Below are 13,695 nucleotides of genomic sequence, written 5' to 3' on the forward strand. Positions count from 1 at the left end.
GCCCCAGGTATGAAATGTAGCTTCTGCTTTTTAAACCTGCTGTACAGCCTACTGTCCTGGGTTATACAAAACTTTAAAACTTCAGCACTGGTATGAATAAATGATACAATCAAATGCAGTATTTAGCAGGATTCATTTGACAGGAGCAGGACGTAATATAGTGTTCAGGACTCCCATTTCAAATCCCACTCCTGTTGGGACTCCTTGAGCAAGCTACTCACCCCGAATTACTACATTAAAAAACCCTGCTGCATAAATTACTAAATCGCTGTTACTTATTTGACACTGAGGTGTCTTGGAAAAAGGCACCATATAGAAAAAGGTTAATAATGTATGAAACAAAGAACACAAAAATCCCTGATCCCTGTAAACGGGAAATACAGAACTTTTGTAAACATGCATAAATGTGTAAAATTTCACTGTACATCCTTAATTCTATTATTCTTCATCTCTCTCATACTTTGCAGTAAAGTTCCACAAGTTTTTCCAAAATAAGCAGCTGGACGACTGATGTAATGTTTTTGTATTTTTTTATTACTTCATAAAATATACACAAATACTGTTGTAAATAAAGTTAGTGTTAAAGAACTGTACAAGATATCAATACACAATACACAAAGTGAAATCCCCTCCATGTCCCCCACTCCTGTTTAAACGTATGGCCACATCAGGGTTCCTCGGTGTTTTTAAAATGTGGGCTTGCCAGGATCACCGATGACGTCAGCCAGTTCACAGCATCAGCAGCTCTCATTGATGGCATTGCCTGGATCAATAAATGACATTACCATATCCTGAGACGACAACTTTTCTTCAAACATTCTACATTTTCAGAAGGAAGGCAGCACAGGGGCTGACTGGGTTCCTGGGTAAACAATTGAGAAAGGCTGACAAGTTTTGAGAACAGTGGAAGTATTTCAAGTAGCTAGTGTCTGCACAAAGTGCACAGTTGAGCAAGTCACTCGGTGATGACAGCAGATTGAAAACTGAGCTCAGACAAATACCTCTATAAATAAAAGTTAATGGCAAAATTGATCTATGAAGGAAATCTTTCCCAGGATGGAAATTAAAACATTACCACACAGCAGAAAGAGCAAGGTGAAGGGGTGGGGACCAAAAAAAATAAAATAAAATAAAATTTAAAAAAATGCAGAGCTACATCTCAGTTGGCAGTGTAATAGCAGCTGAAATTCCTTATGCAATATTGTACAACTCCCCCCCTATTGCACACCCTAGCCCATTCACAGATTTCCTCCTACATTATACCTTAAAAATCAACTACAGTTCAGCTTTACACAAAACCAAAAATATATATATATATACACATTTACAGGCATGAAAATAAAAGGGAAATAATTCAAGGTCTGCATTTATCCCAAACAATCTTTCAAGCACTCCTTGTTTACCCCTCCACCCCACGCTTACAAAAAACACCAAACACAAAATTATTTAAATGAAAAGGCTGACTGTTTGAAGAATCGTCATAATTATAACCCTGGACCAAATGCTATGTCTCAGTTTCTGGACAGGTATATTCAGAAACCAAGGTTTCCAAACGTAACCCGTATTTTACACACAGTATGGTGAAGAGGTCCATGCTTCTTCACAGTCCTCGCCCTCTCTTTCTCTTGTTTTAACGATGACATCACTTTGTGGTCATTGTCATCCATGGCAATTAATACCCAGAGCACAAAAACACTGCTAAAATAATGTCAGGGAGGCCAACATCCCCCCTCCCTCTTAATGTCATTTGTCTTGTTTTGGCAGTTATTAGAGAACACAGCAAACCTTTTTCCTTCCCCTTCAATAAGTACATTTTCCCTTGATCTATTCATTTATTATTCTCAAATAAAAAATAGAAAAAATTAAATGAAATTTAAGTTTTTACATGTTCTTAAGCTCAGAGGGGGAAGCAGAAGGAAAAAAAAAAATCAGTGTTAACAATTAGTAAAACCAATACTCGAATGATTATACACTTAGGGCAGAACTATGAAGTCAACCTTTTTTTGCATTAGTTGGATAATTAAGAGGTGAAAAGAAAATTTTAAAATCCATGTGTAAGTTTATGAGTGAACAAATTTTCTCAGAGTCCACAAGTCAAAGTAAGGGTGTGTGACACCACGTTCCATAACCGGACAAGCTAAGCAGAATGGCAAAACTTAAGATTTTATTTGCTTCTTATTTAAATAAATAAATCAAATCAGGCTTACAATTGTACAAAATGGCACTGGCATGCACTAACGGTTACATTCTGTGTGGATGTGGACTGGTCCTCCTTGATAGCCTTTTGTGACACCATGCGATACTCCACGAACGCCCTTCGCAGTCACCGAAAACAGCTGCAAAAATTTTTGCCACCTCTTCTCTTCATCCTTGGCTTTCAGACCATAAAGTGAAGGCAAGAGCTTTCGGATCAGCGCGGCTTGGTCCTGCCGTCTTTTGCTTACCCTTTGGCTGTGGTGTGGCCCATTTCGTCCCTCATCTCCATAATTTCACTTTGCTGTTTCAGTGGAGTTTTTTTTTTTTTATTTTAATTTTTCTTTTAAATTTCAAATAAAAAGGAAAAAGAACCTGGGGAAGGGTGTGTCTTGAAGCTCTGGAATAGCAGCAACAAAAGGAATAACAAGTCAATCTCTCCATTACTCCTTTACACAAACTGATATGCATGACCCAAAAGACTATAATCAGTACGCTTCATAAAAAGATCAGACTTAAGAGTTTTATTTACCAAAATTTCATCAAGAAAATAATATGCTGACACTACGTCAAGCACGTTTTGATAATACATAGCTAGCTTGAGGTAATGCGAATCAGGCCGCAGAAAAGTCAAAGGTTGTAGTGGTGATAAGTTGAGTGCAGTTGCACTGGATATTTTTATGGAAGGAACTCCGCCTAGGGATTCCTTCGGGGTCCCCTGCCGGTCCCAAGCCCAGGTAAGGGAGGAGGGTTGGGCATGGGGCTAGTGACCCCATCCCGTAAAAAAAAAAAAAAAAAAAAAAACCCATACCGCTACAGAAACGCCAACAAGTACTCGCTGAAAGACCCTCACCTGTCAGCACCCAGTGGCGATGGGTCACAGCGCTCACTTGCCCAAGTGCTCGAACGGCACGCTGACCTGAGCACACAACAGCGGGGGGCAATGAATGACCAACGGCCATTTGGGGATAAAATGTCTTTGACGAGTGAGTACTACTAGATTTTTTTTTCCAAAAAAACAAACAGCTGTCCTACACAGTGGTGAGTGGCCCATGTATGACGCATATATGAAAAAATATTAATTGGAAATGCAAGCTGATGTGAACTGGATTACCAACCGCAGTTGGTGGTACCTGCGATGTTGAGATGCGGGACTGGTCATGGCGGGCGGTGAGGTCAGAGGACGACACATTGGCAGGGGCGCCCCTGTGCAGCCGCATGCTCACCTTCCTCTCTCTTTCCACGCGGGAAATGGCACGTGGCGACGTGTTCCCTGGACGGGGGGTGGGGGGGATAACATTTATTAGGCTTCTGACAGCCATCCGACGACAGAGTGCAGGGTAACAAAGAGAACGTGGTATTAAAACACACAGATAAGTGTCATCTCACAGAAGAGAAATGCCCTAATACCACAAGGCTGTATATAATCTGTGAGCCCTTGTCGGCAGCCTATGCCCCAGGAGGGGTAGTAGGCATAAGTAAGTAAGTATATAATCTGTGAGGTGCCAGAGCATAAAGCCACCCCACCTGAAGAGTTATGCAAAAAAAAAAAAAGCAGCAGACCCATATGTAACATAATAAGAATAAAATCAGCTTTGTACATTTTTACTGAATATCCTCGCATTAAACACTAACAAGGCAATAAGCTGATATTTTAGAACTCAGAGGCTTAATGTGGAAAAGCATACCTGCTCAGTAGTACAGAAAGGAGAGTCATGCGGTATAAAGAGCTGAGAGAAAAAAGGTCCCAATTTTGGGGGGGGGGAAAAAAAAAATTAAGTGTGAATTTGAACGGCAGGACATAAAGACTATAGGGGTCCATGCATGTCCTGCTCAGAGCGTATTCAGCTGATCGTACCTCGGAAAGGTATAAGAGCCCAAAACTAGATTGAAAGTCAGTCACTGCCACACTAAACCCGATACATTAGTCATGCGCTACACTTCCATAAATCCAGGAAATGCTGTTAAATTAGAAGAATGGGATATACAAAGTGCACATCTGATTATTCAAAACTGGGAAACCCACAAACATGGTTTTTCATCTGAAAGATTCACTTACATTCATTTCATTTATTCATTTAGCAGGCGCTTTAATCCAAAGCAACGTACACCTCCGAGAACAATAGGAAAAGTGCTTTACACCAACAGGAGGAGATGTGTGATTCTTGGGTAGTCAATTTGTGCCACACATCTGTATAAACGGTATTCGCTACACGACTAGGTGCATACAGGGTTGTTTTTTTCCGAAATTATTAAACAGATAACATACACGAACAGGTTTATCGAGCACATACGTGGTCAGGGGCAAAGTGAGTCTGAAAGAATTGAGTTGAGACTCTTCTTGAATGTTGAGAGAAATTCAGTAATTGATGGAAGAGGAGGAGGAGGTTATTCCACCACATCAGAGCAAGAACTGAAGACCTTTGTACTTTTGGGCCTCTTATTTACACTTATTTAGCAGACGCTTTTTTTTCCAAAGCAACTTCCAACAAACACTATGTAGTGTTACCAACCCACACACCTTATTTACCAAGTTGACTTACACTGCTAGATACACTGCTTACACTGGGTCACTCATCCATACATCAGCGAAACACACTCTCTGTCACTCACACACTACGGGTGAACCTGAACAGCATGTCTTTGGACCATGGGAGGAAACCAGAGCACCCAGAGGAAACCCACACAGACACAGGGTTAACGTGCAAACTCCACACAGACTGAGTGGGGATCGAACCCACATTCTCTCGCACCACCCAGGTGCTGAGAGACAGCAGTGCTACTCACTGTGCCGCCATGCCGTCACTTTAAAACGCATCATACCTGTCCATACATAAAAACAAGAACCACGACACTGTCCTGCAACATTTGGAGTTGCGTAGGATCACCAAGTGGGAGGAAATAAAGAAGAGTAGCAGTCTAGTTGTGGTGTAGCAAGTTATCAGGTAGATACCGGGGAGCAGATCAGTTGACAAGAGTCTTGTATTTGATGGGGAGTAGCTGCAGGAAGCCAATAAAGAGGGAGATGAGAAGGGCGGTAGAGAGGAAAGCTTTGGTAGGTCGGTCAGCAGCATTCTGTATCAACTGGAGAGGTTTGATGGCAGAGGCTGGAATGGCAGACAGGAGAGCGTTGCAGTAGTTCAGGTGGGATATCACTATGACCTCGACCAGAGGTTGAGTAGAGCTTGTAAGATAAAGGTGGATCCTGAGGGTGGTAAGCATCACTTACAGTGCCATGAAAAAGTATTTGCCCCCTTCCTGATTTTTTAAATTTTTTTTGCATATTTGTCACAGTTAAATGATCATCAAACAAATTTTACACAAAGATAACCCGAGTAAATACAAAATGCAGTTTTTAAATGATGATTTCATTTATTAAGGGAAAAAAGCTGTCCAACCCTACCCGGGCCTATGTGGAAAAAGTAATTGCCCCCTAAACCTAATAACTGGTTGTGCCACCCTTGGCGGCAGCAACTGCAATCAAGCATTTGCGATAAGTGGCAATGAGTCTTTCACATCGCTGTGGAGGAATTTTGGCCCACTCTTCTTTGCAGAATTGTTTTAATTCAGGCACATTGGAGGGTTTGAGCATGAACGGCCTGTTTAAGGTCATGCCACAGCATCTCAATCGGATTTAAGTCCGGACTTTGACTAGGCTACTCCAAAACCTTAATTTTGTTTTTTCTTTGAGCCATTCAGAGGTGGACTTGCTGGTGTGTTTCAGATCATTGTCCTGCTGCATAACCCAAGTGCGTTTGAGGTCACGAACTGATGGCCGGACATTCTCCTTCAGGATTTTCTGGTAGAGCGCAGAATTCATGGTTCCATCAATTATGGCAAGTTGTCCAGGTCCTGAAGCTGCAAAGCAGCCCCAGACCATCACACTACCACCACCACCATGTTTGACTGTTGGCATAATGTTCTTTTTATGAAATGCTGTGTTAGTTTAATGCCTGATGTAACGGGATGCACACTTTCCAAAAAGTTCAACCTTTGTCTCATCAGTCCACAGAATATTTGCCCAAAAGTCTTGGGGATAATCAAGATGTTTTTTGGCAAATGTGAGACGAGCCTTTGTGTTCTTTTTGGTCAGCAGTGGCTTTCGCCTTGGAACTCTTCCATGGATGCCGTTTTTGCCCAGTCTTTCTTATTGTTGAATCATGAACACTGACCTTAACTGAGGCAAGTGAAGCCTGTAGTTCTTTAGATGTTGTTCTGGGTTCTTTTATGAGCTCCTGGATGAGTCGTCACCGTACTCGGAGTAATTTTGGTAGGCCGGCCACTCCTGGGATGGTTCACCACTGTGTTACTTTTTCACATAGGGCCAGGTAGGTTTGGACAGCTTTTTTCCCTTAATAAATGAAATCATCATTTAAAAACTGCATTTTGTATTTACTCGGGTTATCTTTGTGTAATATTAAAATTTGTTTGATGATCTCAATCATTTAGCTGTGACAAATATGCATAAAAATCAGGAAGGGGGCAAATACTTTTTCACGGTACTGTAGGATCAGGCTGCAGCTCCAATATAATGAGACAAAGGCAAACTTGAGCCCATTATCACTCCCAGGCTCTTAGCCAATGACGTAGACGAAATGAGCGAGCTGTCCAGCTCGACACAGAGTTCTCGACAGAAGGATGGACCAGCTGGAAGGTCAAAGACCCTCGTTTTGGAGAGTTTGAGCTGTGAGTGGCGATCGGAGATCCAGGTAGGATATTACCGTTCATTTGGCCTGTTGGTATAAGAACCCTGTTAGCTGAAGCTTTCAGCTCTCAACTGCTATAGGCTGCCCTCGCACCGCCACCCCTCTCTGCCCAGCTCAGCCACTCACCCGACGGCTGTACACGTGACGCAGGCATGGGGAGCACTGGTTCCGGACCATTCCTTACTCGGTTTGGGACCGAGGGGTTGGGACCAGGAGGAAGAGCACGGGCTGCTGACCCCCGGGGCACACCCACGATGCGTTCGTCCCTCTCCTCCCCACCTCTCCGTTCCCGTTCGCCATCCTCTGCTGTCCTGCTGGCACCCTGACGGAGAGTATAGCGGGGTAACATGGAAGCGGAGACAAATGCCGAGACATGAGAAAACCGGGCAATCGGCGACGCACAAGCAAAGAGCTTACAAGTGGACACAACACGCTTTCATTTCAAAAACAGCAGTAATAGATTTACAAATTTCAGCATGTTCCAGTCGAAAACGTAGTCATAGGAAAAACCCTGTCTGTGGAAAAGATTCCTGAAGAGCTGGCGCAGGTACGAGTAGTCGGGTTTGTCATCAAAACGTAGAGAGCGGCAGAAATTAAGGTACGTGGAGAACTCCGCTGCAGAAAAGTGGGGGAAAGACATAAAAAAAAAAGAAAAAAAAAAGTTTAAGGCAAAGGACAAGTAGACTACTTATTTATTTAGCCGACACTTTACTCCAAAGCGACTCACGTTACGCTACTTCCAGTCCAAAGGACTTTACTCGTCGATACAGCAGGGCCGTTTTTACTGAAGCAATTCTGAGGGTACGTACCTTGCTCAAGGGTACTACAGCAGGAGGGAGGAACCAAACTTGGGTCACTGAAGCACAAGGTAGCATCTCTAACCACTTCACCACCTGCTGCTCCTCTCAGATACGAAATACAAGAGACACACAGATACACTACACCAAAGCCCAGATGCAGGCTGAGCGCCTGTGCACCCAGAGCCACGTGGACAGCAACTCACAGGGGTAGCCTTTGCAGAGCACCTCGATGGGTGTGGACATCTTCTTCTCGCTAATGCGCTCGTACTTCTGCCTTTTAGTGGCAGCCTTGAGGCCCTGCCAGGGCAGCGAGCCCAGGTTGAAGTACATCAGCACATACCCCAGTGACTCCAGGTCATCACGCCGGGACTGCTCTGGTGAGGTAGGGAGGCGGGCGAAATGCAGGGGGTGAGAGGGCGGCAGCTGAGACGATTACCCCAAATCCGCAACGGCCATCAACGAGAGACCGCCGCTTCGCGGCAGGACACGAAATCGCTTCCGCTCTAGTTTAGGAGGAAGCTGCGATCAAGCTGCCTGTCACTGAGGGAAACCTTCTTCGGTAAATGAACTCCTGACCCAAGTCAGCATTTGTGTGAGGGACAGTACCGGAGGGACAGATGGGAACAGTCATTCACTACGGCGTCAGCTGCATTATCCCCCAAATGTCAAACACAACAGCTGATGAGGCCAGCGAGGAAACAAAAAAAAAAAAAAAAAACAGCAACGGGACCGGACCGGCTCGAACGGCAGCGCAGCACCAATATATCTTGGTGGTGACCAACTATTTTACAGTTCACAGAAAAACCCTAAAAATAATGATCATCTACACAACCAGTTTTCTTTTAATTAAAAAAAAAATTTAAGAAAATATTTCCCACAGCAATACGTTCTGAGTACGTTTGCTTTCTTTGCCAACGTTCCCCATTCCGGCGACACAGTCTTACCGATGCCCAGGTGGGTGTTGATGGAGGCGTAGCGGGCGGTGCCCGTGAGGTTCTTGTTCTCCCGGTAGGGGATGTGCTGGTGCGTGCGGGCGTCACGGTACTTCTTGGCCAGGCCGAAGTCGATGATGTAAACCAGGTTGCCCTTCTTGCCCAGGCCCATCAGGAAGTTGTCGGGCTTGACATCGCGATGGATGAAGTTCTTAGAGTGAATGTACTCAATGCGACTGATCTGCAAAATCGCAATAAAGCAAAGAGTTGAGGTGCGAGCAGGTGACTTTTCAAGAAGCTGAAACAAGGACAAAACACTGTAGCGTCGTGAGGTTTCGATGGCTGTACCATCTGGTCAGCCAAGAGGAGCACGGTCTTCAGGCTAAACTTGCGGGAACAGAAGTTGAAGAGGTCCTCTAGACTGGGCCCCAGCAGCTCCATCACCATCACGTTGTAGTCTCCCTCAGCCCCACACCACTTTATGGATGGGATTCCCACTGTAACACAACAGCAAAGACATCCACAGGACACCGCACTCGACCACAAGAAATCTCGCTAACTGGAGAAAACCATCACAACGCTGTTGGTTCCACCCTTCTAAAATTCCCCTCGATCCACAGCCCACTCCTCCACGGTCTTGTAACACGCTGGGTAATAAGGAGCGGAATGTCGGAGGGCTGTCCCACATCACTCACCTCCCCCTTGCATCATCTTATAGAACTTGCTTTCAATGTGCAGCTGTGGGTGTTTGGTCTTCACACATTCCAGCTTGATGGCCACCTCCTCACCGGTGGCTATGTTGGCACCTGGCAGGCAGGCGTACACGCATGAGACACGCCGCAATGTCCCTCACCACGGCTTCCAGAACAACAAACCGGTGCTTAAATTCCAACGACAAAGCAGCATTGCAGAAACACACACAAACAAATACGTATAATAAACAGATGAGAATAAAAGGGGTGATGGAACTGTAGGTCGTCGGAGAAAGAGCTACTCACCCAAATAAATGTCCCCGAAAGAGCCGCTCCCAATTTTTCGGCCCAGCCGGTATTTATTCCCCACTCTCAGCTCCATGGCGCAGGCTTGGGATTTGGCTGGAGACCCAAGCGCAAACCACTGGTAAACACAAAGGCGAATACAATCGGACAACGGCACGTCCCCATTAAGGTTTTCTGGAGTATGCAGAACTCTGCTGGAGATGTTTTTACCAGTCAGTTGAAGCTGGTGTGATCTTTTTTTTTTTTTCTTTTTTAAAACAGTGGAATGCTGGGCAATAGCATCAACACAGAAGATACCAGCAGGTTCAACAAGCTAATGAGGAAGGTTGCCTTCATTCTGGGAGCGAAGCTGGACTCCCTGATGGACGTTTCATGGAAACAGACCCTAAAACTCCGGTCCATCACGGACAACGATTCCCCATCTACTTTCGTCAAACACGGGAGCGCTTCAAGCAACAGGCTGGTCCAACTGCGGTGCTGCAATGAGAGCTACCAAATGTCATTTCTACCAACAGTCATCGGGCTCTACGAGTGCTCGTGCTGCAGAAGGGGTGACCTCTTAGTGACCGAGAGACACCGACAGCTCTGCATCATCTCAATGCACCACCTCACTTTACCCTGCCCTCTCTTGTACAAATACGCTTGTGTATTTCCCTACCTGACCTTCATTTATACAACTTATGTTTCTTCAGCATACAGTACCGTGCAAAAGTTTTAGACATTCGGTTGGGAGGGGGGGAGCTGTGAAGTGAGAATGCTTCAAAAAATAATGCTCTTTATTAATAAACTTCCTACAAAGCTTAGTAACCATCCATCGTCAACAACTGCTTATCCCGAGCGGGGTCGCGGAGGGCTTGGCCGGGTCCCGCTCTCCGGTGGGTCTGGGGTTCGAGTCCTGCTTGGGGTCCCTTGCAATGGACTGGCGTCCCATCCTGGATGTGTCCCCTCCTCCTCCAGCCTTGCGCCCTGCCGGGTTAGGCTCCGGTTCCCTTCGACCCCGCTTGGGACAAGTGGGTCTCGGACAGTGTGTCAAAGAAAGCAAGCACACACACAAAACCCTTACTGTAAGACTGTAACTTTTTGCGAAAAAGAAATGCTCGGAAATCTAAAATATGCTCTTTCCTATCGACACTAATGCAGAAGACATTAAATAACCGTCTAAAACAAACGTTTCTGTGAAACATCTAAGTGCCTAAGACTTTTGCACAGTACTGTGTGTGTGTGTACACAAATATTGTACGCCTCTGCAACCAACAGAATTTCACTCCGGGATTAATAAAGCTTCATTCATTCATTCATTCATTCCAGCACAGGGTGCCTCCACATACAACCTGCAATGCACCAGAGGCTCCGAACGGTGAGGCTACAAGGAGGAGGAGAAGAAACAGGCAACAAGGGAGATGGGGCAGCAGGAATAACAAGCGAAAGAGGAGAAGGGATTCGATCCCTAGATGCTTACAGGAAATGGATGTGGGTGATCAGTGTGAGATTAGAAGTGGGAGAACAGCAACGAGGGGAAGGAAGAAACTGCCAGCTTTTCCGAGACACAGGCAACCCTTTTAAATGTGTAACTACAGAACACGCAGAACACAGAAGCTGCTTTAATAGTTCCACAAGATCATTTCTCACCAAGCAAGTGAAGCGAAGCAAACAAAAGAGCCGTTTCAGATCAAGGGTTCAATCGAGTTTTAATGAAATGTAAACGGGGGGGGGGAACACTTTTGAGGAACGGTTTGAGGTTCGATGCTGTGGCGGAAAAGGGTGTTTTGGAGAAGTGACGTGCCTCCTGGTTCTTCTGAGATGTACATGACCACAACTTGGCCACGAAGTGCAAGCCACCCCATGCTGAACAGCGAGAAGCAAGATGAGCACCGGCAGATGTGGATTACTAGATCAACGCAGGAAACCGTCGCACAGCTGCACTCTTATGGAGATGCTTCAACGCACAACGAACCGGGCAGCTACCTTGCCGAAAATGGCTTTCTTTTAAATATGAAAATCAACTGGAGGTAAAAATGCAGCACTTACTTGGCGTGGGGGGAGGGGGTCAAAATGATAGGATAAAACCCCACTGTTATGGTAGGGCCATAAACACACAAAAACCATGAAGTCAATACAAAGCTGCCCTGTGATCGAGTTCAACCCTAACACTTGTGAATCCATGATCATCTTCATAGGTTTCAGTAGCACAGTATGGCAATATTAACCTAGGACATATGACACACACAAAGTATGAATCCGCTTTTCCCTAGTGGGGTCGTGGCAAGCCGGAGCCCAACCCGGCAACACAGGGTGCAAGGCTGGAGGGGGAGGGGACACACCCCGGACGGGACGCCAGTCCATTGCAAGGTGCCCCAAGCAAGACTCGAACCCCGGACTCACCACAGAGCAGGATCCGGCCAAACCTATTGCGCCACCGCACCCGCCCAACACGTGAAGGATTTCTATTACTTATCCCCGGGGTAAACTTCCTTCTGCCAGGCATGCCGTTAAGACGGAAGTTTACCGGAGCAGAGAAAACTGCTTTGGCAGCAACAAAATCTTCCCCCCTCTGCAACACGTGATGTGTTGCAAGATCTGGGAGTTCATACTTTTCCAAGATGTTAATTAGGGCCTAGAACCAGTGTAGCCAAGCTCACAAGGAAACTGTCAGTCACAATTCTGTCCTTATGCTTGAGTGTCACAGCATTACTGACAGTTCTTGCACATCACTGGTGAACAAATCAAAGAGCTCAGAAAGGAGAGGATCCTGCTCTCCAAGAACTTGCACAAAGACCCCGACACTCCGGCTTCAGGAATACACACTTCTTCACACCTCCTCACAAATCCAAAGTTGCATGCATGTTGCAAAAAAAAAAAAAAAAAAAGATGTGAGATGATGTAAAGGGAGTTTTGCGTATAAAACCTACCGCAGCGACTTTGCGCTGAGGACTGACGGTATAATCTGGGTTTCTTTAAAAGTGAGGAGACGCCGCGGTGTGTGAATTTGGGGTCGATCGGATGTGTGTGTGTGGAGACGCACGCAGAATCGCAGCTACGGATTTGAGACGTGAGCTCGTTTTTATTACAGTGTGGCAGCGGGTCGCGTATCACCCGCCACCAGCGCCATGCGTCTGTCATTCGCAGCGGCGGAGCCGGAGCCGCTCGTTTTAAACTTAAAGTGCGTTTCCCGCTATTACTCATGTGGAACTTGCGCACTCGCACGTTCCCTTCCGCTCCTGGGCAGGACATGTCCTCCAGCTGATCACTGACAGCGAGACCCTATTTTCAGGGTAAAACGGAGGATAACACTGCGATCTGTAACACAAAGGGAGGAGGAACGCGGCGCGCGGACGGACATGACCTGACACGGGATCGGGCGGCATCGCACCGTCTAACTGGCTCCGCAACACGCGAAGGGGAGGGGGGTCGTGGGGATACAGTCAGAAGTGAACAACGCCGGGAACCACTCGGTCGACGGCCCCCGACCTCCCACACAAAAGTCTCCGCACCGCAGGCTGCTGCAGTAGTACTACTAGTACTCACTCACAGTACTCGCTTCCCGTACTCAGTACTGGTTCGAGTCGCTGGGCTCAGCCGTGCCACTGTTTGTTATACTGACTGGACAGAACGCGGTTACCGCGGAGCGCCGCCGCGTTTCATGCGCTCCATCACGCACGAGGGTTCCGTCCCACAGCCGCACCCTCCCTGGCAGCGGGCTTCTGCTGGAAGAGCGGCGTCCACCATGGCATGTCCACCTCTCTCGGGCCCCTCATGATCCGCCTCTCAGTCCATCTCCCATCATGACCGAGCCGCCTGCGTCGGGCCCGGGCGTTCGGCCCGTTACTCACCCAGCAGCTGAGGGTTCGACTCGACTGCTCGACGCCGGAGACACCGATCGGCGCGGGCTGTCAGTCACACTGGGCCGTCGGAAGAAGAGGCTTCGCGCAGGCTGTGGCGGCTCATTCCCAGCGTCCTCCGTCTGCTGCCGGCCCTCGGGAAGCTCAGTCTGTAGCAGAGCCCGCGGACGACAATCTCTCCCTAGTCTCTCAACGCACCGCTGACAACATGGATGATGTCATTGAGT

At 46.6% G+C, this 13,695-nt stretch overlaps 1 protein-coding gene across 2 annotated transcripts; it reads right to left on the bottom strand.

Moving 5' to 3' along the window:
* Positions 1-513: 513 nt before the first annotated feature.
* Positions 514-13,674, bottom strand: LOC108926118 (casein kinase I). 2 transcript variants are annotated; one of them, XM_018738616.2, is made up of 11 exons: positions 13,460-13,674; positions 9,630-9,725; positions 9,327-9,437; positions 8,980-9,128; positions 8,644-8,872; positions 7,903-8,073; positions 7,366-7,514; positions 7,026-7,221; positions 3,327-3,466; positions 3,047-3,112; positions 514-2,593 (listed from the first exon to the last, which is right to left on the bottom strand). In XM_018738616.2, the coding sequence occupies exons 2-10, from the start codon at positions 9,703-9,705 to the stop codon at positions 3,080-3,082; spliced, it is 1,254 nt and encodes a 417-aa protein (XP_018594132.2). In that variant the 5' UTR covers positions 9,706-9,725; positions 13,460-13,674; the 3' UTR covers positions 514-2,593; positions 3,047-3,079. The 2 variants fall into 2 exon arrangements, with proteins under 2 accessions (XP_018594132.2, XP_029106065.1); XM_029250232.1 differs by having other exon boundaries at positions 9,630-9,747.
* Positions 13,675-13,695: the final 21 nt, after the last annotated feature.

This window comes from Scleropages formosus, chromosome 3 (genome assembly GCF_900964775.1).
Source record: "Scleropages formosus chromosome 3, fSclFor1.1, whole genome shotgun sequence".
Lineage (NCBI taxonomy): Eukaryota > Metazoa > Chordata > Actinopteri > Osteoglossiformes > Osteoglossidae > Scleropages > Scleropages formosus.